A 23,452-nucleotide genomic window follows, 5' to 3' on the forward strand; every position below is an offset into this window, starting at 1 on the left:
AAAGAAATAACTTTTGAAAGGGTTCAGCTATCAAAAGTAGCATGTATTGTGTATGTAGGTAATGAGTCTAGTGTTAAACTATTTAATTACACTGAACTATTTCCTAATTTTTATTTCTGTATTGTAACAATTTGAGTAAGTAAATGAATCAGCAGTTTTTTATAAGCAGGTGTATTGACTGTTAGGACATGATAAAATTTTCTTAATGTGGAATTTACAATAAAGGTTCCCTGGACTTAATTTTAAATTATGCTTAAAGATTTAAATTTATGACCTTGTTACCAGAAACCTAGAATGTTTAACTTTTATATATTTTTTTGTATATATAATTATTGTAAGTAAATAGTTATGTCTTCAAGTCTGGAACCAAGGACTTTTAAACATTGTGGAATTGCCAGTTGCAGGTGCTGTTCCATACCGCTGTGAAAACCTACTTATGTCTAGTTCTGTTGAGGTACCTTCTCTTTGCCATGCGCCACTCCTCCTGCCACCCAACAAATTACACACACACACAGGGTTAGAGGGGAAGCTGAAGAGAAGATTGTTAAGAGACGAAATTAGCTGAAGGTTTTATTTACATTGATCATGCAGTAGCTAAGATGGTTCCTTGAAGACAGATCACTGACCTGCACTTTCTTCCTGCTGGGGATGATGCTGCTTCTAGGACACTAGTATTGAACACAAAGACAGTCTTTCCTTTTGTACAGATATGTCTTCTGTAGTAGTTCCCAAACAGTAGAGAGAAAAAGAAAAAATCTCAATGCAAATGAAGAGTAGAAGGAAGTGTTGTAGACTAGAGGAGCTGTGAATCAGTATAGAAATACAAACAAGAGTTGGGGTATGTGTGGGTTTTTTAATCACCTGCACCCTGCCTCTCGGGGGGAGATTTGGAAAGGAAAAATACATTTCTCTGCGCCAAGCCCTGCTAACTGATTTCCTACAACATTTTAAGTGCGGTCTTTTTGGGAACCTGGTGCTGAACCTGGATTTCCCCTATTTCAGGACTTTTTCTACCTCTCTCTGAAGCTTATTCATCATCACTTTTGAATGACATGAGCTTTAAGCTGAATGTGAAGTTTTGCATACTTAAACGTTCAGAGAGTACACTTTGGTCATCTTACAAAATGAAATGTCTCATGATGGAGAAAAACATCTTAATTGTTTTAAGGTTTAACTGGAAAATGCTAGATTTAGATACTAAGGGTATGTTGGCAGCTCCAAGTATGAATTTCCGAGCCTCAGAATGCTTGAAGCTTCAATTTTAAGTTTATTTTTTGCAATTATTTAGAGCTTTGACTTCCCTGCTATTGAAACATTCATCTTCTTGCTAGCTAGGCAACTTGTTAAATCACATCAGCATTCATGCTAAATCTAGTGTCAAATTATTGAAGCCTTTTAATGAGTTTGTGTTAATGCTTGTAGTCAGTATGCCTGAAAACTAGTACTTTTTATAGAAGAAATTTCGTTAAAAGATCTTTCATGATAGATGGTATTAATTTAGACAGATGATCTTTTTTGGCATTGTATTAATAGGTTATTCAAGGCATAAATGTGTTCAGAAGCTGCGGTTCAGTTTTGTCCATAGGTCAGATCTAGCTCTGTACCTGTTGACAGTAGAAGAAACTTCACCCACAGCAGGCAGAACTCTGGCTTCCCTTTGCTGCAAGCTGTTTGCAAATTTGGAAATGGTCAAAGGCCATTGTACTTGCTCATGTTCATTGTGCTGAACACTGGGGGAATATAATAATTTTATTTAGTTCAGGCCACTTTGTGCATCAGTTCTGAGTTGTTTTTCTGGTTTGGTACTTATTTTTTTCCTTTTCTTTTAGGGAAGAATAAATAATGCCTGTGGGGGTTTCCTGCCGGTTCGTTTTGGAAGAATACCCCTTCTGCATTGGAAGCTTTGCTTGTATTAGCTATGCTGGGGGTATAAATACTTGAAGTAACGTTTAACCTCAGCTGTTTCACATCATGAATCTTTGTCCTGATGCTTGTTTGGTTACAGGTGTTGGGCTACACACCAAAAATGTGACTCCTTTTACGAAGTTACCTGACTATGAAGTCAGTGGTGCTGTAGGGAGAGATTCCATCATAGAGATCTGCCTTTACAGTAGTCTTAGTTGCTCTTCAATTAAAATACATATAGTAACTGCCATTGTCTTGTTAGAAGAAGCATTTTAATACAAAAGATCAGAATAAGTTCCTCTGTGGGGTACTTTCTACAGTTTTTCTTCCTGTCTAAATGGGAGGGAAGAAAATCAGAGAAAGGCTGAGCTAAAAATTCAGGTTATTGCAGTTTGAAGCCCGTTAATTTGGTGACTGTTTCTTAACATAAAATCGGTGCAACATGAGGGTTATCGGAAGCTTGCATGTCACTGTGTAGTTTGTTTAGCTCAAATAGCTCTCATAATTCATGACTAAAAGTAAGACTCTTTTTGTCTCTTTAAATCTCAGGCAAGCACCTAAAGAAGCCAATAAAGGAAATTTCAAAGTTATGTTCACTAGCATGTACTTAAATCTTTTTGTGCGGTGCAGCTCTGAACAGTGAGTATTGCATGGAGCTGTGGAAGCCGTGCTTCATTTTGATTTTTCGTTAACTGAAGGGAATTGCTAACAGTTTAATCTGGATTTGGCAACAATTCCTTAAAAGGGCTGATAGGTATCAATGTATTTGAAAAAAAGTTACAATCCCGTATTTTATTTTAGAAAGTATACTTAGCTGTGTATATTATGTGTTAGGATTACAACCTTTTGAATTTGCTTTAGAGTTGTATGGAATAAAAATGTGTCCTTCCAGTACCCAAATGTCACATGACTTGTGAGCATATTAATGCTGTTTCTTACTTTTCTAACCGAAGAGAGCCCCTACAGTGATAACTCTTCCAGGGTTTATTTTCCCTAACAAGGTGCCTCAAACCTGCTGTGGCTGTAGATCCTAACTTCAGAAACTGCCACTTCACTCCTAATTACTGGTGGGACAGATGCACACTTAACACTTTAAATATTTTAATGGCTACTAGGACCACGTTGTCTGAACATTTTAAGTGCTCTTGTGAATGAGAAGAAGCATAATGCATCAGGGCTTGGGTGAGTTTTAGTGTAACGAATAGTTTTTGGTTAACTCCTGACTTGGTTTTGCCTTTTAAGTTTAGGGAGAGATTAGCATAGAATTAGCACAGCATCTGTAATTCTGTAAGTTCCTCTCTAAATTTGTTTGGGTTTAGAAATGGCTTCATTTAAACGCTACTTAGAAGTGGTAGTAGATCTCAGCCCGATTTGTTTAAATGTTAGTTTAAAACAAACCCAGAGGTAAGGTTACAAATCTTGATCTACTCATAAGAAAAGTTGCATGAGTGGCTCTGCCTTTTTTGGAGGTGGCAGGTGTAGTAGCAGCTCATTATTTTGTCCTGTTGTTCCCCTACCAAATCCCTAAGCAGACTGACTGCTCAGTAGTTGATTGAACTGTTCACTTAAGGCCACCTGTAGCCACAGGTGTAAAGTTGGGAGGGTTCTGAGACTTCTTCCCTGGTCCCCTGCTCTGAGCAGTTCAAGTGACTAAAGCCCAGCGCAGTGAGCCATAGAGTACAGGGAAGTTCAGCTGCTAAAGAAAGTGAAATGGGATTCTTGATCTGAATCCGATTCTAGACTTTGTAAGAGAACAAAAGAAAAATAAATCAACCTCTGAAAAAGTAAAGCTGAATTCAGATAAATTTCTCCAGGTGGTTGGGAGTGTCTTAAGTTACTTCACTTGATGTTTTATATATATATATGTCTTTTCAGCAGATGGTGCATGGATATGCATTGTGTGCCACGAGCAAGTACTGTCTCCAAGGCCAGCTCTACGGCTGGGACTGGAGGAGTTTGCACTCATGTTGACAAGACTTGCCTGTTCGTTGTAGTGCAGTTCTGTCTTCAGGCTTACAACCCTTGTGCTACGGAAGAGAAAGGAAGTTGTCTTGGCAGGAGGATGTATGTTCCGAAAGAGGGGAAACGTGCCTGTAGGTAGTTCCCTCGGTCTAGACTGATAGCTCTGTACGCTTGCGGATTAAGGAGACATTTTTTCCCAAAGGTAACACAATAGCTGTTAAGAAAAGGGAGGATGTCATGTGGACTGGTTGGAAGTTGGGGGCATGTCAGCCGTGGGACGGGGAAGGTTTGTAATGTTTCTGTGGATCGTATTGTAATTTCCTGGTTGGATATAAGGAAGCTTCTTTGAAGCTGTTAAGAGGTTGTTGGGAAGGTCTCAAGTGAATTATATGCAAACCAACAGCGTTACGGCTAGGAGAAAAATCTGAGGTAAAATATAATCTTTTCATTTGTTGGTTTGTTTGTTTTCTTTTTTAGAGAGCTATATGATTACATATTAGGCCTTTTAGTAGCCTTTTTGTGTAATGTACCACGCAGTTTGGAAAATGATAGAGAAAAAAAAAGAGATTAAATTTAGAAAAACTGGTGACACTTACAGGATGAAAGGAATATATTTTCCCAGTGTAAATTCCAGCTAGGAGAGAATATATCTAGACTTCTATCACTTAAATTTCACATGAAAGATGAGAGTGAAGCTGGTAGGCGTAGAAAGGTTTGCATTGAGGTTCAAGGTGATGCATTAACTTACAAGTAAATTCTGAAACACCTCATGATTTTATTATCTTAAAGGATACAAACCCAGAACACAGTAAAGAAAAACCTTCACTACATAAAACTCCTTAAATGTGACAGAGAAGTAGCATCCTCACTTAAAGCCAGGGCATTTCAGACAAGAAGTACAAGATCGCTCATTAGGGGCACTGTAGTAGTGAGGTACAAATTGTACTGGAATGGCAGGGCAAGAGTGGTAACTGTGTTAAAGAAACAATGTAAAATTGTTGTCGGTGAATAATACTGGATGTAGTTAGGACTTAATTATTTTGTAGGCATGGGAAAAGTGCTATAGGGTTAAATTAATAATCACTTACCAAGATTTTACAGTATCATGCACATGATATTTTAATGTCAAAATCACATCTGAGTATAGATTTTCAAGGTGAGAGAGCGTTATTCCATTAATGCAGGATATGGAATGACCAAAGAAGATACAGGACGCGATAAAACCACTAGGTCAGAATAGGGAGTTGCTCTGAGCACTGACGTGTACTGGTACACAAGTCAGATGATGGTGTGTATTGCGTTTGCTTCAGTCATGCTTAAAACTTTCCTGATGTCTTAATCACAGAATCAGGGGAGGACAAGAAAAACCCAACAAAGACTTTCCAGGATTGTTCTGCAAAAAGAGTGCTTTGTAGATCTTGAACTCTTAATACAGTTTGTGGTGACAAGTGGCTGCGGGTGCACTCAAATAACTGTGGTCAGTGACCTTAAACAGATTACAAAATCAAAATACACACACTGTAGAATGTGTCTTGTAACTTTTAAAATCACTACACCAGAGTCCTGTTTCTCATGTGGGAGAAGGAAGATGAAGGGATAAGTCATCCCAGTTTTTTCTTGCTGCTTCCCCTCCTGTTCAAAGATAAGTTATGATTAACGGTGGGAATGCTGATATTGGCTGCCTTTCCTTCAGTAGCTGTGTTGAGCTCCCCAGCTTTTCACATTTGGTAGTGGAACAGCAGGTGATAGAAGAGTATCAAAGATCCTCTTCTGTAAGACCTTTAGTTCCTCAGAGACCTTCTGTTTATTGCTAGAGTTTGGGAGGATGTTTGGCAGACAGCTTTCTTTTCCAACGTAGCCATCTGGTGGGGCAAAAGGAAAGACCTATGTATCGCTAACCCTGTAGTATTATTATAACACACACAAGCCCCGATTCGAGGTGTTCTGCAGGAAACTGCAGCCTAGAAAGGTTGAGAAAGAGCACACAGGTCAGTGTATGTGTACCGGTTTACTGATTTTTGACCGTTTGACCTCTTTGAAATAATGTGTACAGTCTGCAGCTGAAAATAGTAGGTATGATGATTGATCTGAATGCTCCTAATGGTTTGAAAAATACGTTGAAAATTAAAGTCTGATTTTCTTTGTCACCTGTATTTTAGGGGATCAATGTAGTTGTCTAAAGACTTGCTTCCTGCTGCAGTGTAACACAGTCAAGCAGAAAGCTGCTGCAGTGGATCTCGTGTTTCCAAGTGCCTCAGTGCGTTAAAGTAGGTCAGAAATTGCATAAGATGCCATTACTGGAAACTGCTGTAGGCTGACTTGCATATGAAAACTCAGCAGTGCAACTAGCAAATGCACTCTGACAAACAGAAATGCAGCCATGACTTAAAACATGACAAGAGGGCTCTCTGAAATCTCCCTAGGACATGAATAGCTGTTGGAATCGTGAGATGTCTTTGCCCCTTGAGTCCATGTTCCTGGTATCTGCTGAGCCAGAGTCGACTGCCTGGCTTGTCAGAGGTTTCACATTGTTCTTGTCTGCAGGGAGCTCAGGCACAAGGCTTCTTAACTCGTTCTGGATCGCTAAAGATTTATTCCGTATTTTCCTGCTTACCAAGCTCCTTTTAAGAACAAGCATATGTAGCACAGTGAAAACAGTTCTTAAGAATCTTTAATAGCTTTTCCACTGACTGAACAGTTGCTGGTGATTAATAATGACCAGTGGGAGTTTATGGAGGTAGGTGCAAAAGTCTTTGGAGTTTCTGCATGCAGGAGCAGCCACAGCAGTTCGGTTGAACACTAACGTGCCCTGTGGAGGCTTGTGTTTTCTCTCTTCTGAAGCACTTTTCATAGCTTCAGCACAGAGGGGGAATATATGCCTAGGTAGCCAATTTATGTAGTATTTTTACTTCTTTGTAGAGTTACAAAAGCATGTAAATGGAGAAGGAAAAAAATAATTCTGGAAATGTGTAGTGTTGTCTTTGAAAGCTTGTAGGTGTGCGTTCTTTTTCTGGCATGTGTGAATCCAGTACCCATGAAACAAGACTCACTTGGTTAGCAATGCCTGTTTGCCCACTCCGTTTCTGTGCTCTTGTACTTCTTCACTGCATTGGGCAGCATTGAGAACAACGTATGGGCCACTTACCTTCTGATTTCGTATCTTTTAAAAGAGTGTGGCCGCTGGTAAGGGCAGTCTTCTGTATTTTTTTTTTTTTGTCTTCTTGCTTACTGGTATTGTCTTATAATCTTTTTCTAATGCAAGTTTAACTAGTTGAATACAAACAAGAAAAACCCTCCCAGTTTGAGGGGTTATATCCGTTAGCAATCAGAATGGGATGTATCTGGATACAGTTATCTTTTAGTGCAGTGTATTTGTTTTAACTGTGAATAGTTTATTAGTCATAAAATACACCAGCTGATGGATGCATTTTTCCGAAGGTGAAACTGGGCGGTACTCTATGGAATGAATTAGTGAGACCTGTGTCTGAGTCTGGCAAGAATTCTTCGGACTCTGCAGTTACTGTTACCATGCCAATCGCACATCTGTATTTAAATGGGTAGATGGCCCAATACCAGCACCTCAGGAACACACAATCGTACAGTTACATGGGCTGGAAGAGTCCTCAGTTAATGTCCAAACTTAATCAGGTCTCTGCCAGTGCGAAAGCTCCTGCCCCTCCTGTGCTGTTCAAGGGCCAACGGGTACTGACTGGTCTGATGAACGCTCTGACACAGTTGACTCGGTCATTGGCGGTGGACCCCAGACAGGATTCAGCCTTAATGTCAGTCTTCATATATTGCCCGGTGTCGGAAATCTGTAGGTGGGAGCTTGGCAGAGCGCCAATGCAGTCTGTAAGCCTAGAATGTTTCCAAGTCGGCTTTAGTCATGATAATGAGATGATGAGAAGATATCGAAGGAGACGGTGGTTTGAAAGTAGTGACAGCCGTAAAAATCCTGGGCTTTCCCTGGGCTTGGGTCGGAGCGGCTGGCCAGGCCGCCGCCAGCCAGGAGCTCTTGTCTCCATCTCACACAGAATGACCGTGTTAGCAGTGGGCATAGCGGCTGCTTGTACGATTTGGGTGACAATAATAATTACTGTGTAATGGTAATGTGAAAATGTTATCTTAGTGTTATGATGATGATAATTTTAAAAAGATAAGGTCTTCCTCAAAGGGTGTTTTAACAACCCCTGGATCTTTTTCCCCTCTTGGAGATTTTGTCTGCAGATTCCGCAGGGCTGTTTGTACATATATTTTTTTAACTTTCCACATACTTAAAATAGTTTTCACCTTCAGAGATTTGCCGCCCGTTAGATCTAAGTGTTTAGCTGTATCACCCCCCCAGTTAATCCCACGCAGATGTCACGGGCCCCCTGTGCGCTCCCCGGCGGGGTTGTGCCCGTGTCGGTGCCTGCGCTGGGGCGCGGACCTTCCTTCCCCGCGGAGAGGCCGCTTTTGTGGGAGCAGCTCCCCGCGTTCCGCACGTCCCGCCTGGCGCGGCGTGACCCCCGGGGCAGCCCCCGGCCCTGCTGCGGGGCTCTCCGAGGGAGGGGGCGTCATTAAAGCACCTCTCAGAAGCGGCGGGGGCTCGGCCGCTGTTTCCGCGCTATTTAATAGAGACAGAACCCTCCGGTTCGCAGCCGTGCGCTGCCGGCCGCGGCCTGCGCGATTTTCCTCCCGCGGAAGCCCGGGACCAGCGCGGGGGAGGGCGCCCTGCGGCGGTCCGTGCTTGCGCGCGGGGGGCTCCGGCGGGCGGGGCCCCTCCGGTTTGCCCGGGCCGAGCTCACGTTTGCAGCCCCCGGCCGGCTGCGGGGGGCCGCGCTCCTGGGGCCCGGGGGCACGCGGCAGCCCCCGCCCGCGCGCGTCGAGGCCAGCCAAACCGGACGGACGGCGGCGGCCGCGGAGCTGCGAGGGGCCGGGCCCGCGGGGGGGGCGGGGCGGTGCTCCGCGCGCAGCGGCCGTTATCCCCCGGGGCGGGGGCGAGGGGCCGCCCGAGCTGCTGCTGGCGCCTCCCCGCGGGATGGGCGGCGGCCCCGCAGGTACCGGGGGCGGCCGGTGGAGGGAGCGGGGCCGGGCGGCGCGGCCCGACAGGCCGGAGCCCGCGTGTCGCTGGGGGGGCCGGGGGGCGGCCGGGCCGTGTCCTGCGCCCTGCGGCGGCCGGCGGTGCGAAGCCGCGCCTGGGCCCGCGGGGAGGCGGCGTGAGGCGGCGGCGCGCGCGGGCTCCCTCAGCACGGGGGGCTTCGCGCCGGGGCTGTGAGGGGGCGGCCGCGGCGCTGGGCCCCGGCCCCGCAGTTCCCAGCTCCCCGCGACTCCTGCTCCCGTGCTGCCGGTGCTGGCACGGGAACGGAGCGGGGAGAGGCACGTAGGGGAACGTGGCAAATGCAGGATGTGTCCTGAGCGGAGCGAGGGGAGTAACAGCTGCTCTGGTCGCCAGCTGCCGTTCCGCAGCAGTAGACTAGAGCACGAGAACTGCCTCTTAGCGAAATACAGGAATGTGCAAGCACCGCTTTTCCTAACGCTTAACTGAGGTGCGGCCTTATGCTGGCAACTGTGGAAGCTCCACTTCCCCCCTCCCCATCCCCCCTTATAAATAAATCCCCCCTTTGGCACAGAGCAGTCTGGGGGTGCAGCCCGTGAGCCGTCTGTGGCGGGTCCGCACCCCACGCACCTTGCAGGAACTTGCTCTGGCCCGTGCCCTCAACCTGGCCCTATTACTGAGCGCTCGGAACGTTGTTCTGCTTCATTCTGGAAAGCCAGAGGCTTAAATTGTACACAGGTGAATGCTGGGATGTTTTCCCATTGTCCGTGTAGTTTACTCGTTTTATATGATGTCTTTTAACTCCCAAGTGTGCCCAGAAATTTATGCCCTTGTGGCACTTATTAAAAATAACCATCTTGTTTATATCAGCAGCTGCTGAAAAAATGTAGTCTGCTGCTTTTCATGTAATATGGTGTTAAACAGGATTTTTGTTATTTAGTATTTGAAAAATAAGTTAAAATGAAAAACAATTTGAAAAATTGTGATAGATTATTTAAATGTAATATTTGTGTATCGTCATTGCTGCGTAACATGGACTTTAATGCCCAGAGGATGAAAACTTGAGTTTGCACAGGTCACTTGAACCAAAGAAGTGTTGGTTTCATGCATTGTAAAACAATGGTGCTGAGGTAATTTTGCCATTTTGAAACTATGCCGAAAGAACTGGAACCCTTCTGCTTGCCAGTACTTCTTCCTTTTGATGCCGTCCTGTTGCTGCAGGCCTGTGCCTCGCCTCCTGCCCAGCTAAGCCTGGGACGGTGGTTTTCAGGTACAGTTGGTGGATCTGTGGGTTCTCTGAGGGACTGGTGAGGGATTCTCGAAACGTAACAGCATCAAGCCTGCACTCGGTTGTCTAGGTGGCAGCTGTAAGACCCAGCAGGCAGGAATGCAAATCCTTCAACAACTAGTGCTTTTTTTCAGTATCTGAGACTTGTTTTAACTGTTGTGACGGATGAAAAGTGCTGTTTATCCTGTGAAATATGTAGGAACTGTTTCTTGTGTTTTGTTACCCTTTAACAGTGGTTTCAGCAAGGAGACGATCCCAATGACACAGGTTTTTGAGCCTTTTAAATGATTGCAGTAGGAGCAATGGGATAGAAATTCGGTATTAAGTAGGACCCCAAGAGCAAAGATGTGTTGTTCTTCAGGCAGGCTGAGGCACGGGCGTGCTGCAGTGAAGCTGAACCGTGTTCAGGAACAACCTACACGAATCACACGCAGTCAGTGACATTACTCGTGACAGTGGGCTTCCACAATGAAGTATTGTTCACGTTTATCTCCTATCCTACACTTGGGGTCAAGACAGAGTTTGATGAATAATAAACCTACACAAATTTGGTGGTTTTCTTTTTCTGGTTTCCCTGAATGTTTTGAGGTCTTTTTACTTTCTGACAGAATGTGTGTAATTCAGCAAAATACAATTTTAAAGACTATTTTTGTTAACCATGGAAAAGATTTGTTGTTTTCTTAATGTTTCTGTTGTTATTGTAACTTCAGTGCTGCAGCAGTTACCATTGCTTGATTCCTCCTCCTAAAAAAACCTACAGATTTCTGTGAAGAAAACCATAAAACAGTTTGTATGGTGCTACCTTATTGGACAGTGAAAGAAATTCTAACCAAAAGCATTTTTGAAAGAGCTATTTGCAGACTTCTTCATTCTTAGGGAACCATGCCGAGTGCTTCTTTCTTAGAAGAAAAAGCATGAAAGGGCTTTTATGCTCTAACATTTTCTCAATCTTTACATTGGGCTCGGGGGGGGGGGGGGGGGAAGGATCCCCAGGTGAAAATGCAGCACAAAAAAATAAAGTACCTTACAACAAACACCTGCCCTTTTAGATTCTTTAGAGGAGAGTATTCCAGCCAGCTTCATCATTAGTTTAATGTTCCACATTCCTTCTGGTAGCAACTTATGTAGCACTGATACAAAAGGAGATACAGATATTTTTTTATTATTTTTTGATATAAGTGATATCTTTATTAGCAAGATAGACTGTACCCTTTCTTCAGTTGTTTCTTGCCCATAAAAACCACGTAAGAAGGGGTTTCAGCTAGTTATTTGGGGTGAACTGGAGTCTGCCAAACTTAATTCATAAAAATGCCTTCCCAAATATGTCAATGCATTTTAAGTGAAAGGGGTCTGTGCCAGAGTTTCTAGTTACTGCACACAAATGAATTTACAGTTTTGAAAGTCTTTTCCTGTTGTCTTTTAACCTTTTTTCAGCTGGTTTGAGATGAAAGATACAGTCTCATGTCTTCTGTGCAGGCTGGAAAAAACAAGCACTGTGAAATTACTTGGTGTTTTTGTATTTGGTGGAGTTGGAAAACCAACACCGATGATGAAGAGGCACTGTATTTAATGCTCCTCAAATTATTATTTGGATTCTTGCTGACAAAATACAGGGAACGGGGCTGGAAGGATGTATGTTCAGAGCTTATGGATGCTTGAAGGGTGTCCCAGGATTAGAGGATGAGACAATGAGGGTAGCACAGAGAGTACTGGAGTGCAGGATGCTGAGGGGAGCACTGTGAGTTCCTTCCTCACAGAGCTGATGTTGGATAGAAAGACCTGACGCATTTGAGAAGACAATGAGAAAGCCGGTGTGAAAGATGTTCAATTTCATGTGGAAATTGATTAACTGTTTCTGAGGGCTCCTCTTAGGTATAGATTGGGGTTGTGTCTTGAGGAGATACCAACGACGATATTCCTAAACCTTTTGTGAGTTACTTTGTCAAAATGTAACAATTTCAGGAATCCAGCATCTTTCCCTGGGCAATGACAAAGTTTCTCTGAATGGTAAACTAACCAATGAGACCACAATTGCTAGATGTTTATATGTATTTTGAAAACACCAAAGGATGCAATATTTCCTGGACGTGAAATTGTAAAGTAGGGCAGTTCCTTTTTTTTTTTTTTTTTTTTGTTCTTAAATGAGGTACACATACTGCCAACATTAACCTTGAGCAACATTTTTCCACAATGTTTTTCTCAAAAACAAGCCCAATCCTGTTGACTTGAAATTCTTTTATTGAGTTTGTCTACAGATAAGCTTTACGTTCCTGTTCACAGACAACTAGGTATTTTTCTCTGAAGCATACAGACAGTTTTCACTTCAGTCAGACTTGCCTGCTGCCCACCCCCATTTTGCAATGTACAATTCCCACTTGCAGCATTTTCAGTAAACATGAGATCGAGTATACAGAAATAGCTTCTTCTATAAAATTTCCATTACAAAAATAACAAGTTTTTATTTACAAAGTGTTTGCTACTAAAAGTAATATTTCCTATTGGTTCAAATATACTATTTGCTAATGCCAGTGTTCCTATTAGGAAAGTAAAACTTTGTATATGCATTTTTCTTTATATCTTTGTCAGTGTTTAAAGCACATATACTACTGCCACATTCTTTTTTACACTACTCCTAGCCACGTACAATGTGGTAGTAGAAATTAACACTATTTGACAACAAAAAAATCAGCTTAATAGCAGTCTTTCTGCAAAAATAAAACTTTAGTTTATAATTTAAAGGTATTTGGAAAAAAAAGTATGGAGCATTCAAAAATACGCAGCAAATTGTTTAAAAGATGAATGGGCAGCTTGGACTTTCTTGAAGATGCAGGAGTTTAGCACAAGAAATGGGAGAAAAAATTCTGCTAGAGTGTGGCAAAAAATGTCACACGCGATCTACTGTATGTTGGGGGGGGGGGGAAGAGTGAAACAAGTGGATTAATTAATTAAAACTTCAAATCCTATATAGCCAGCATCCTCATAAATTGGATTTGTCAGTGCCCTCCTTTCAGTTCAGCATTGAAAGAGGTCATAAAATAGCTTTTGTCCATGACTGGCCTCATTCTTAATTTAAGAAAAACAAAAAAAGAAAAGTCCTATTTAATTGAAAAATTGATGGTCTTTCAAGTGCTTTCTGCACTTTAAACAAAAAGGAAGTGTCTCTGCAACTTCCTTCCATGCAGAATCTAGTGGATACTGAGAAGTGCTCCTGTAGCAGGGGGACAGATGGACCTGCCTTTTTTATCGTACACGGCATGTTGCGGTGACCGCGTGCCACTGGCCAATGCGTGCATCGGCATCACCCACTTGCCCAGGGACTGATCTATTGCCAGATCGTCTGGGCAGCGCCAACAGACGTGTACTGCTGTACAAACTCTGCCTGTACTTGCTGGCTAGTTACTTCTCATGTGATGTCGGCTATGCAAACACAAAGGTTGGTGCCTTGCTCCTGGGGCATGATTTGCAGCCAAGGACCCGAGGAACGAGCTAGTTCTTACAGGTTTGTCCAAAGTAGGATTAATTTTTTCATAGTAGGTGCTTGTCAGATACAGTGTCATAACATATGCATGTACTTCTCTGAAGTATTTTTCATATATACAGCCTGGCTTTAAAGACAAGGGAATGTGCCCGAAATTTGTGTGATGGGTTGTGATTCAGCTGGTGTTTTCCTAGGAAAATTCAGGGAGATCCACTTAATTCCTGCGTTAGTGCAACCAAATCTACTAAAGAGGTTTAGTGCTTGAACGAGCCGCTACAGTGACTTGGAAGGATGGTAATAGTTAGCAGAGGGAATGAACTGTGAGTAATGTTTGTTGTGGGGATTTTTTTGGCAATATACCTGGGTCTAGGGGAGAGCAGTTGCTTACACAGCCTCTTAAAAAAACTCACCAGACTAAATTCTGACAGCTAAACATGAAAGAGAGAATCTGATTTGGGAACCTGGTTAAGTCTAAGGAATGAGTGTTTCAGGAAGTCTCATGGTATCAGGATTTGGTTATGTGGATACTTGTCAGCAGAAAATTAAGTATTTAGAGCTGTTAACATGCTTGCAAGGGTAGGTGTAATAATCAGAAATTACGAGTGATTTATATGAGTATTACTTCCTGAATTCTGACCTATTTCTAGAAGTGATATATTTTAAAAAACAAAACCTCAATAAACAGAGCAAGAGTCCTTAGCATCTTCCTTGTTCTTCTATAGTGCTGCACGAGGCACCGTTCCCAGGGCTGAGATGCCTTCAGCTGTAAAAGTAACCGAGGCCTTGGAGTAAGTGAACGGCAGCATTTCTGTAATTAAGCTTGTAGTAAGCAGAAGGATGTCACCTCAAAGTATGACTGTTATTACTGATTTTTTTTAAATCAAAAAATGTGAAAAGCTCATATAGTCTTTCCCCAGCTTCATTATACCTGGTTATTTAAATTAGTTATTCATGAGTAACTGAGAGACTCTTGTAATGAAAAGATACAAATTTAGGTGGGTCATAACTTGTTTTGGTTTGTTTACTATATACTATACCCTGTGGTTACTAGGGTTTTTTTTTAAATGAATCCAAAATCCAAACATCTTTAACTTACTAAAAGAAAAGTCTTCTCAATAAACTGTGTGGATTATTTTCAGCTGAAAATAGCTTATTAATGATAAAAATTAGTATTGCCCAGTGTTCAAATGTGATTAAGTTTCAGTCATACTCTTGAATAAAAATGGTGACTGTGGTCAGAATAAAGAGCACTTGACATTTAAAACCTTAACTACTGAATTCTAAATTTAAGCATCATTTTATGTATGAACTTGAGGGTTTTGTTTTTCTTAAACAAATTTTAATAGTTTCTTTTTTTATTAGGCCTTTTTATATAATGTCACTGCAGGTTGACTTAGTTGACCAGCACAAGTCCTTCTGTGGGTATCCTGTATACTCAGCAATTTCCAGCTGCTCAAAAGGATTAGGAGTTATTTGCAAGCCGTAGTTCAAAAAACTAAACAAAAGCCTTAAACAAAATGGAAGTTATCTACAGCTGTGGCTTGTACAAGGTTTAATGAAGTTAGTTAAAATCACACCTTCGGTTAAACTGGTATTATTTACTTTAGTCTACTTAAGTATACACACCTTCTTAGATTAGGTGCATTGTTGCCATTAGTTCCAGTGTTGAAATGAGGAGACTGGCACGCTTTAATACAGTTTTAAAAACCCAAGTCCACAAACATTAGGACAGATTTCTACGCAATAGAAAAATGCTGTCTCCCACTCATATTTGTCTATCTAGTCTGCGATGCTGACAAATTTTTCTAAGTCAAATTTAGATTTCTGAAGCACCATAAAGTAAGTCCAGAAATAAAGCTGTTTACTGCAGTATATATAAAGGCATTTACACACAGCACTATATTGCTTGCAGCCAAGTGCCTTCTGAATGTATAACCAAGAAACAGTGTTCCAAGACACATCACTTATCTTAAATAGACTTTGTGTGAAAGTTCAAACATTAACTTTGTCTTACAAGAGATCCCATCTAGTACCAGTTGCTACTTGTTTCGTATCGACGAATGTCAAGGGTATTGCACGAGACAGGAGAGGATGATGGTAACTGAATGGAAAATGGGAAAACCAGTCTTGCTAACGACCATTTTATTTTGGAAAATAATCTGCTGCTGGCTTTCAGAGGGAGGGAAGGCCAGGCCTGCATGTTGGAGCAACTGAGCGCAAGTACTGCCATTAGCTTACTGGGAGCTGTGCGGTTGCTTAATATTCCTAAACTTATTACTCAGAATTGCTCAGAGCTCAGTTCAGATGCAACAGCTGCATTTTGTGAGGTCATGCATTTACCTGTTTTGTTGCAGGGGAGTGTGGGAGTCTGGTTTTTTTAAATGTCAGCTAAGATCAACAAAAATGATTGAAGGGCTTGCCTGAGACCATACATGGGTGACTATGGCTGGAGAAGGCCCAAACTTCTCCTGGTTCCCAGACATTACTGTAACCGCAAGACCGCAGTGCTGTAGTTGAACTTCATCCTCAACTGGAACTGGGCACAAAGAATCCTAAGGAAAGAATTTCCTTTTGAAGTCTCTTCTAAATGTTCTAACTTGTTTTGTATTCAACTAGTTTGGGAAAATTAACTTTTAAAGTCTCGGTTCAACTGTCCAAATAAATGTTATGTGCTTCTAGGGCTGGGGTTTGGTTTTTGTTTTTTTTTTTTTTTTTAAAGTCTGTATCTTGAAGTTTGCCAGGAAGCAAGTAGCTGTGCAGTCTGCTGCTTTGAAGGGTACGGACATCAACGGAAGGAAGATATCACTGAAGATCTTCCTCCTGTAAAGCAGAAAGCACAGTGACTGCTAATAAAATACATTCCATTTCTAGGCAGGAAGCCTTTTTTTGCCAGGTTCTTATATTTCAAAGTGCTCCTCCTTAGGAACTGTTTCGCGTTCTCCTGGTTTTTCTTTTTATGCATGTCTTGAGTGGGAAATGTGAAGAAAGTGCAAAGTTAAATGTGCTCCTAATGTATTGGGGGGGAAGGGAATAACTACTTCAGGAAACGTTTCCATCTTTAATAAGACTTCCTTAGGATCCTGCATAGAAGATTAGGTATCTTTGATCTGTCCTCTCCAGAGAAAGCAGACTGACAGGACAGTTTCTGAAAAAAAACAATGGGTTTTTAAGAATAAAAGCAATCATCTGTTTATTTGAAATGTCATTCACGAAGCTGACAATTCCATAGTAATAAGCCTGGACTAGCTGTTACCTTATTTCAAAAGTGAGCATCTGCAATCAAGTGCATTGATTCTCTCAGTGAGAATATTATGTGTATGTGTAAAGCTTTTCTTCATATAGAGGTAGTGTTACAGATTTGGTTGAAGTGAGGTGGTGTAAATCCCTCAAGTTTGCTGTTGCCTGTGAGCCATGAGCACAGGACAGCCTTAACAGTCTTGCCAGAGGGTGAGTGACATGGTAGGCATGTAAGAATTACTTTCATTTCTGCATTTGCAGCTCATTTGTTGCCAGACAGCTCAACTTGCTCAGTCAAGAGCTATATATAAATAACAGTGCTGCCCTAACTGTACCTCAAATGCAGGACTTCAAACTGTACCTATGAGAAGCTTCTTATCTAGATGCTTTAATTTTTAATGCAAACATGCAGGTGTGCTTGTATGCTCCTCGCAGTTTTACCTGTCCTGGGCGTAGCTAGTCACGTGCTAACCAACTAACTCCTGTACAACAGCCAGGCAGCTTTTCAGCTGGAGCCTCAGTTTATCTCACTGGCTCAGGCTTGGCGATTTTGGATGTTGTTGGCTTGACAGCAGGTTTGGCTGTAAAAGATCATGTGGACATGCCCCACGCTGTGCTAGGGTAATGGTCACAGAGTCAAGGGACACAGTCTGCTGCCACCGCTCAAGCGAGTAACAGTACGACAAGCTGCCTAACCTCGTAACTAAATAACAGAGCCAACGTCACTGAGCTCTGACAGCTAATACACTGGTACTTAGAAAGAGGTCAACTATTTACATACAGTATAAAAACTAAAAAGAAGTAACACTATTTAAAACTGGATTTATCTAATTAAAAATAGTTGACTTCAAAACTAGTTGAAATACTGGATGTTAGGACACCATGGGGAGCATGTCTACAGTGTTTTTTGCTCTGTTACGCAGGTTTTTTTTAAAAAGGTCTTTGTGATTGAGTGTGATGTTAAGTACAGAACACGGAGCCTCCTGTTGCAAGTCAGATTTAACAGTTCAAATGGGATCCATGTCGAGTAACTTCAGCTAAAAATTAAGTGGTTTGACACTACTGTTTTCAAAGGTGCATTAAGGTGAGTGCAACAGAAGTAAGTTAGCCTGTCATAATCCAAGCTGACTAGAATGCAAAACACGAAGTGATGTATTGTTGAAATTTAATTTCTTTTCCTAAGAACCTCAACGTACGACTTTAAAAGTTACGTGACCTGCCCACCCTGAATTTGAAAACACTGCCTTGAAAACATGCTGCCTGAGATCTTCAACACAGAGGCCTTTTTTAAAAAAACACAGCAGATGCTGTAAAATCAAAGGGATTATAAAGTAATGGAGAAGCTATACTGGATACACTGTAATCTAGAAATACTATTTTAAAATTTTTTTTCCTTGAAAAAAGCTGGTGCAGAGAATACTGCTGTTTTTATCCTGACTGTTTAATAATGGCTAAGAATAATCACTTATTTATAATAAATTAGGTCTGCAGTATAAATGAACATATGAACCTTTCAAAAGAGACATACTAATGTTACTTTTAGAGTATCTAAAGTGGATTTAAACTGTTTCAAGATTCATTTAATCACTTGCAATTTATATTAACTTTAAGAATCTTCTATACAGCAAGTTGAACAGAAAAAAGAAAACATTCTAACAGCCCCTTTTCCCCAGAACAATTTTCATATAAGATAGTTTTAAATAGCTATTTTAGCGCATTTGCATGTGCTCTCTTTCCCCCTTTTTGTAAAGGTAGCACAGCCAAAAGACAATGCAAGAAGTGGCATTTGTTGACTGACTGTTTTCTTCTCCATCTGGTAAAGATAAGGGGAAGACAGAGACTTGAGACAGAATGTCCCAAGATAGAAGATGTGAACTTGATGTTTACTTTGCCAAATCTCCAGGGACTTTGTTCTTTTCCTTGGTTATAGCTGATAAAACCCACTTCACTGTGTGTCTGCATGACACTCTGTGTTCAGTTACAAAACATTTTCAATTTCAGCTGTGGATGAATTTGTTTTGGAGCATTCATTCTGCTTCACTGAACACAGTGCAAACCAAGGCAAGAAACTTCGTAAAATTCAAACAGGAGCTCCCATTAAGAATATCTGAGCAGCATTTGTATACTCTGTTTTCTACTGTCCTTATTCTGGGGAGGAAGAATCCTCGTCTTCATCCTCTTCATCTTCATCATTGAATGAGCATGGAGTTTCTCCTCGTGATTCAGAGTAGCGTGATGTTGCACTGCTGGACTCCTGACTGCTAGGGGCAAGAAACTGCCCGGTTGCTAAGGCCACTTCAGCATCCAAACACAACCCTGGATTCTCACTATCAAAACAACAGAAATGTTCAAGTTTAGAGGATTTTTCATAAAGTTTTAAGCTTTTTTTTTTGCTTCAGCTTTTCTTTTAGTTAAAGAAATGCTACCGACAAGGAAAAAACCAAAAGCTTTAAATTAAATACAGCTAATAATTACGAAAACTGCTAAAATACTGGGAAGTCACATAGAAAACACTATTGGGTGGCTTTTTTTTTTTTTTCATAACCAACTAGCAGAATTGTTCAAACCGAAGAAAGCTTAAACAAGAATAAATCCATCACAGTTTTGTCAATATACAGACATGTTTGCAATATGAAATTAGGCTATTAAATGCCATGAGGAAGAACCTGTTCCAGAATAATCCCTCTGTCCATTTTTTAAGGTACAGGTAACCTGCAAGGAAAGTATGGTTGTTGAGGTGGTTTTTTGGGTTGGGCTTTTGTTGTGGTGGTTGAGGTTTTTTGGGTTTTGTTTGTTTGGGTTTTAATTCAAAATTGTCTTAGACTGTATGGACTAAACTTTCATGAGAGCTTAAGCAGTAGCACATTCAGACCAAACATTCTTTTGCGTTCTTCAGAAGTATTATCAGGCTTTTTTTCACATGTAATTACCTCCTTAAATTCCTGCCTGGGCATGGACTGTAAGGTTAATCAGGAAAACTCTGTTCTTATAATAAGGGCTTGAAAGTGATTCTATCATTTTGAAACATAGATACAAAATAGCTAGTATGCTCAAAATTCAAAGCATGTTGATTTGACCTTTCAAGTATAATCATCAAGGAAGACAGAGTAAAGAGATTTTTTCACAATCAAAAATCAACCGTAACAGAAAACATCTCATTTCCTGCATGTAAACGATATGAAAGTGAGGTTACTGAAAGTACCACAAGCATATATTGCTTGTCTCTGAATAAAAAAAGTATTTTATTTACCTTGATTTAGCATCAGAAGTGCCTCCTGCTACTTCTAAATGTGAAACTGCTTGTGCTGAACTTGAAAGTAACCCTTGGTTTATCCATGAAAATCCTGCAGACATATCTAGAAGAAAGCATAATTGTATTTATGATGGTTATGTGAATTTCTTCTTCCTTTTGCAATCTTAAAACTTTGCATTCTCTTTGCAGTTAGGATCCCTTGGTTTAGTTTAGAAGAGAAGGTAACAGTAGCTTAAGTTGATTTTATACTGTAGATGTGTCCTGTTCAGTCAAGATGAAATTTTATATATATACACACACACATATATAACCCAGTGTTTGTGGATGCCCTCAAACCTTGCACTCCCTCACACTCGGAACTGTGGTTATTTCTATGAAACTTTTCCCTCTGAAGAGATTTCACACTGCAGATTATTTTCTGTGTCTAACCAAACCTCTGCTCTGCACAGCACAATGGCAGTAAAACGGGATTGTACTGTTCATATTTTATCTAGCATTGTTCTCTAGCAGCAGGTAAAAGGAATAACCAGGCGCGTGTGTTACATATGCTTTCTCATTTGTCCTTCTGTATTCTTGTTAAGCTTTGGCTCCTGGAGATGTGGCAGTACTGCGTAGCACAGGGACTGTTTTAAGCAGGCTGTCACAGCCACCACAGACATAGGCTCACCATCCGCTGGGATCCACAAGCTACCTTTTGTGCTGTGGAGATCTGTTAGCAGCAAGGTATATAAATGGCATGTTGCAAAGCAAGGCTGGCAAGGTTGACGTTCCTGCCAGCAGTCTTTGGAACATGACAGAAAACATGAATAAATGGCAGCTTCGGGGTGATCTATGAGGATAGAATAGGCGAGAATAGCTACGTATGGACATAGCTGGACGGCTTTCATTAAGATTGCCCTAAATGCAGGCTTCTTTCTGCAGAGAACGTGTTCTGACAGTCCCTTCTTGTCTTTGCACAAGGAGGCCAAACATTTGGAATGACTGCATCGTATTTAGGCTAATAAAGTGGATTAGGGATGTATCACAGTGTTGTTTCCTGGTCCTTTGAAAGGGTATACCTGTATGTACATGCTTAATATTCCAGAAGAATAACAAGTGACTGCTAGTAGTCTGGTGTTCTATTAACATTTTGGGATAACATGTTGCTAGTTAGCTTTTCTTCTTGAAGAGCAATGGGAGGTAAAGTACAGCGTTTACACATGAGGCAGAAGGAAGGTTCACAGATGCATATCCCTGCCTTGTACTTTCATTGCCTTAGATTTCAAAATTCTCTTCTCCAGTTGGGCTCTGAGGAGCAAGGAAAAAGAGGAAGTTAGTGAAAGATGAGTTTAAGAAGCCATTTCCTATCTGGAAAGGACTATCAAAATAGAAGTCTGCCTACAGTTAAAAAAGACTTACTACTGCTAGCAGAGTAGATAAATTACTAATAGCTACGCTTACGAACCAGGGAAAGCATCTTGGAAAAACCTTCCCGAGGTGGTACAGCTCAGCATAAGCGTGGCATCCTTACTCTGAACTAGGCATATCGTGCAGCAGATAAACTTGGTAGAATCTGTAATTTACCTGAGAAGGCTGTAAGGGGAATACCCTCAATAACCTTCAGTAGTTAATGCAAATTAAAAGTGCTGCCTAGGATTACTGTTGCTAGCTGAACAAGCTCATTCATTCAGTGGGTATTTGTGTATCTCCGGTTCCAATTCCAGCCCGGGCTTGTCATACAGGTAGATAGCAGAGCACTTCTTCATGCAGGGAAGAAAAAAGTGTAATCTAGAGGTCCTAAACCACACCATTTTCTCTGCCCAGTGTTTCACTGGGGTGCATACAGGTGGGATGTTGTTAGAACAACTATTAGTGCCTCAGAACTTCTGTTGCCTTCTTTTTTTATCTGTAGTCTTATTTCTAGGAGTCAGGATGCCACTGACGAAGGCAGGACTTGGTTTTTTGTTAATGGCCTGTAGTATGTGCATGGTTTAAAAGGCACAGGATATTACTTTGGATGTGGTTCTACAAAGGTTCACGCTTGTCTCGGTCTGGGGTTTTTTTGCGTTTTTGTCAGTTCTAGATTTCTTCCAGTGAACTGGTTTAGACTTGGATTCTTCCAACTGCTCCTCCAGTTCTATTAGCAAGCATTACAGTACAAGCTATTGTTAGCATTTGGAAGTCAGTAAGCATCTGAAAAAAAATAAGATGAGCAGGCTAAGGTCAAACTAACATTGTGTGGGAAATGACTGACTTAAGACATATGAGAACAGGACTGGTTTCTACAGCAGTTGAGTCCGTGGAGTCAGCTAGTGTGGGAAAACTTTAATCTTGATGGTAATAAACTTACTCGGTGAATAAGTAAGAGACCTTGATTTGCTTTTCTTGTATAGTGGTAATTGAAGCCAATGTATTTAAAAGTGCCATCACAAGGGGTATGGCAGTAACCATGAATTCTAGAAACCAGTGATGAGCCTTCCATTTCACTACTCTTGCAGCGCAAGAAATAATGTCTAAAGCCTGCCAAGGTTAAAATGGGAAGTTATGCTTCACCAAAAACACATCATCAGACAAATGCTGGCTTCTCAAGTACTGTGCAAAACATTTAAATCTGTTTCCCTTATTTGTCAGTTACTGCTATTAGAAACCCCTACTATGCAATTCATACTCTTAATTACACGACAGAAATACAGTTTAAGTAGCAAGCAGATAAAAGAAACCTTTAAAATGAATGTACATACTCCAGTAAAAACACTTCTGGATTCTTTTTTTTCAGAGGCTGAAACAGCTGAACATAACCCATGTCTGAAGAGTACATTACTTCAGTGCAAATTCTAGACAGGTTTCTGGCTGCTGGTCTGCTCCTAGGGCAGTAACCTTAATCACAACATTCTTTAAGAATATGCTATCTCAGAATCTGTTGTTTCCCGTTTCATTTCTTTGAAACAGAGTACTGCTTGTTTCTCACTTGTGGAGGAACATCACAGTGGTTTTGCCTTTAATGTTTCAAACCCCCCCCCCCCACCAGCAGTACACTGGCATGACTGATTTTTTCAAAACTAAAATGAACTACTAATCACTAGTCTAAACATGTAGTTTTATTGCTTAATCATTAAAAGCTGGTGTTAAATAGCGTAATGACACAGGGGTTTTTGCAAATGTAAAGCAACCCTATTCTCTGAAGATAAATTAATGCAGGTTTAAAATGAAATAAAAATTTTAGTTTGCTCCTCGATACATAGGAGCAGTTAAGCTGAGCACTGCAACATTATTAAAGGATGCAGGTTCTGTTCCTTTGCCCACTTTACATTG

The 23,452-nt window shown here is 41.2% G+C and overlaps 1 protein-coding gene across 4 annotated transcripts in view; it reads right to left on the minus strand.

The window, feature by feature from the left end:
• Nucleotides 1–12,411: 12,411 nt before the first annotated feature.
• The window catches only part of TFDP2 (transcription factor Dp-2), a 63,180-nt gene continuing 52,139 nt past the window's right edge, over nucleotides 12,412–23,452 (minus strand). For all 4 annotated transcript variants that reach the window (XM_037406574.1, XM_037406573.1, XM_037406575.1 and 1 more), the window contains 2 exons: nucleotides 20,159–20,264; nucleotides 12,412–19,235 (listed from right to left, as the gene is read on the minus strand). In XM_037406574.1, the coding sequence (XP_037262471.1) occupies nucleotides 19,052–19,235; nucleotides 20,159–20,264 (290 nt within the window). In that variant the 3' untranslated portion in view covers nucleotides 12,412–19,051. The remainder of the gene's footprint in view (nucleotides 19,236–20,158; nucleotides 20,265–23,452) is intronic.

The sequence above is a fragment of the Falco rusticolus genome, chromosome 13 (genome assembly GCF_015220075.1).
Source record: "Falco rusticolus isolate bFalRus1 chromosome 13, bFalRus1.pri, whole genome shotgun sequence".
NCBI lineage: Eukaryota > Metazoa > Chordata > Aves > Falconiformes > Falconidae > Falco > Falco rusticolus.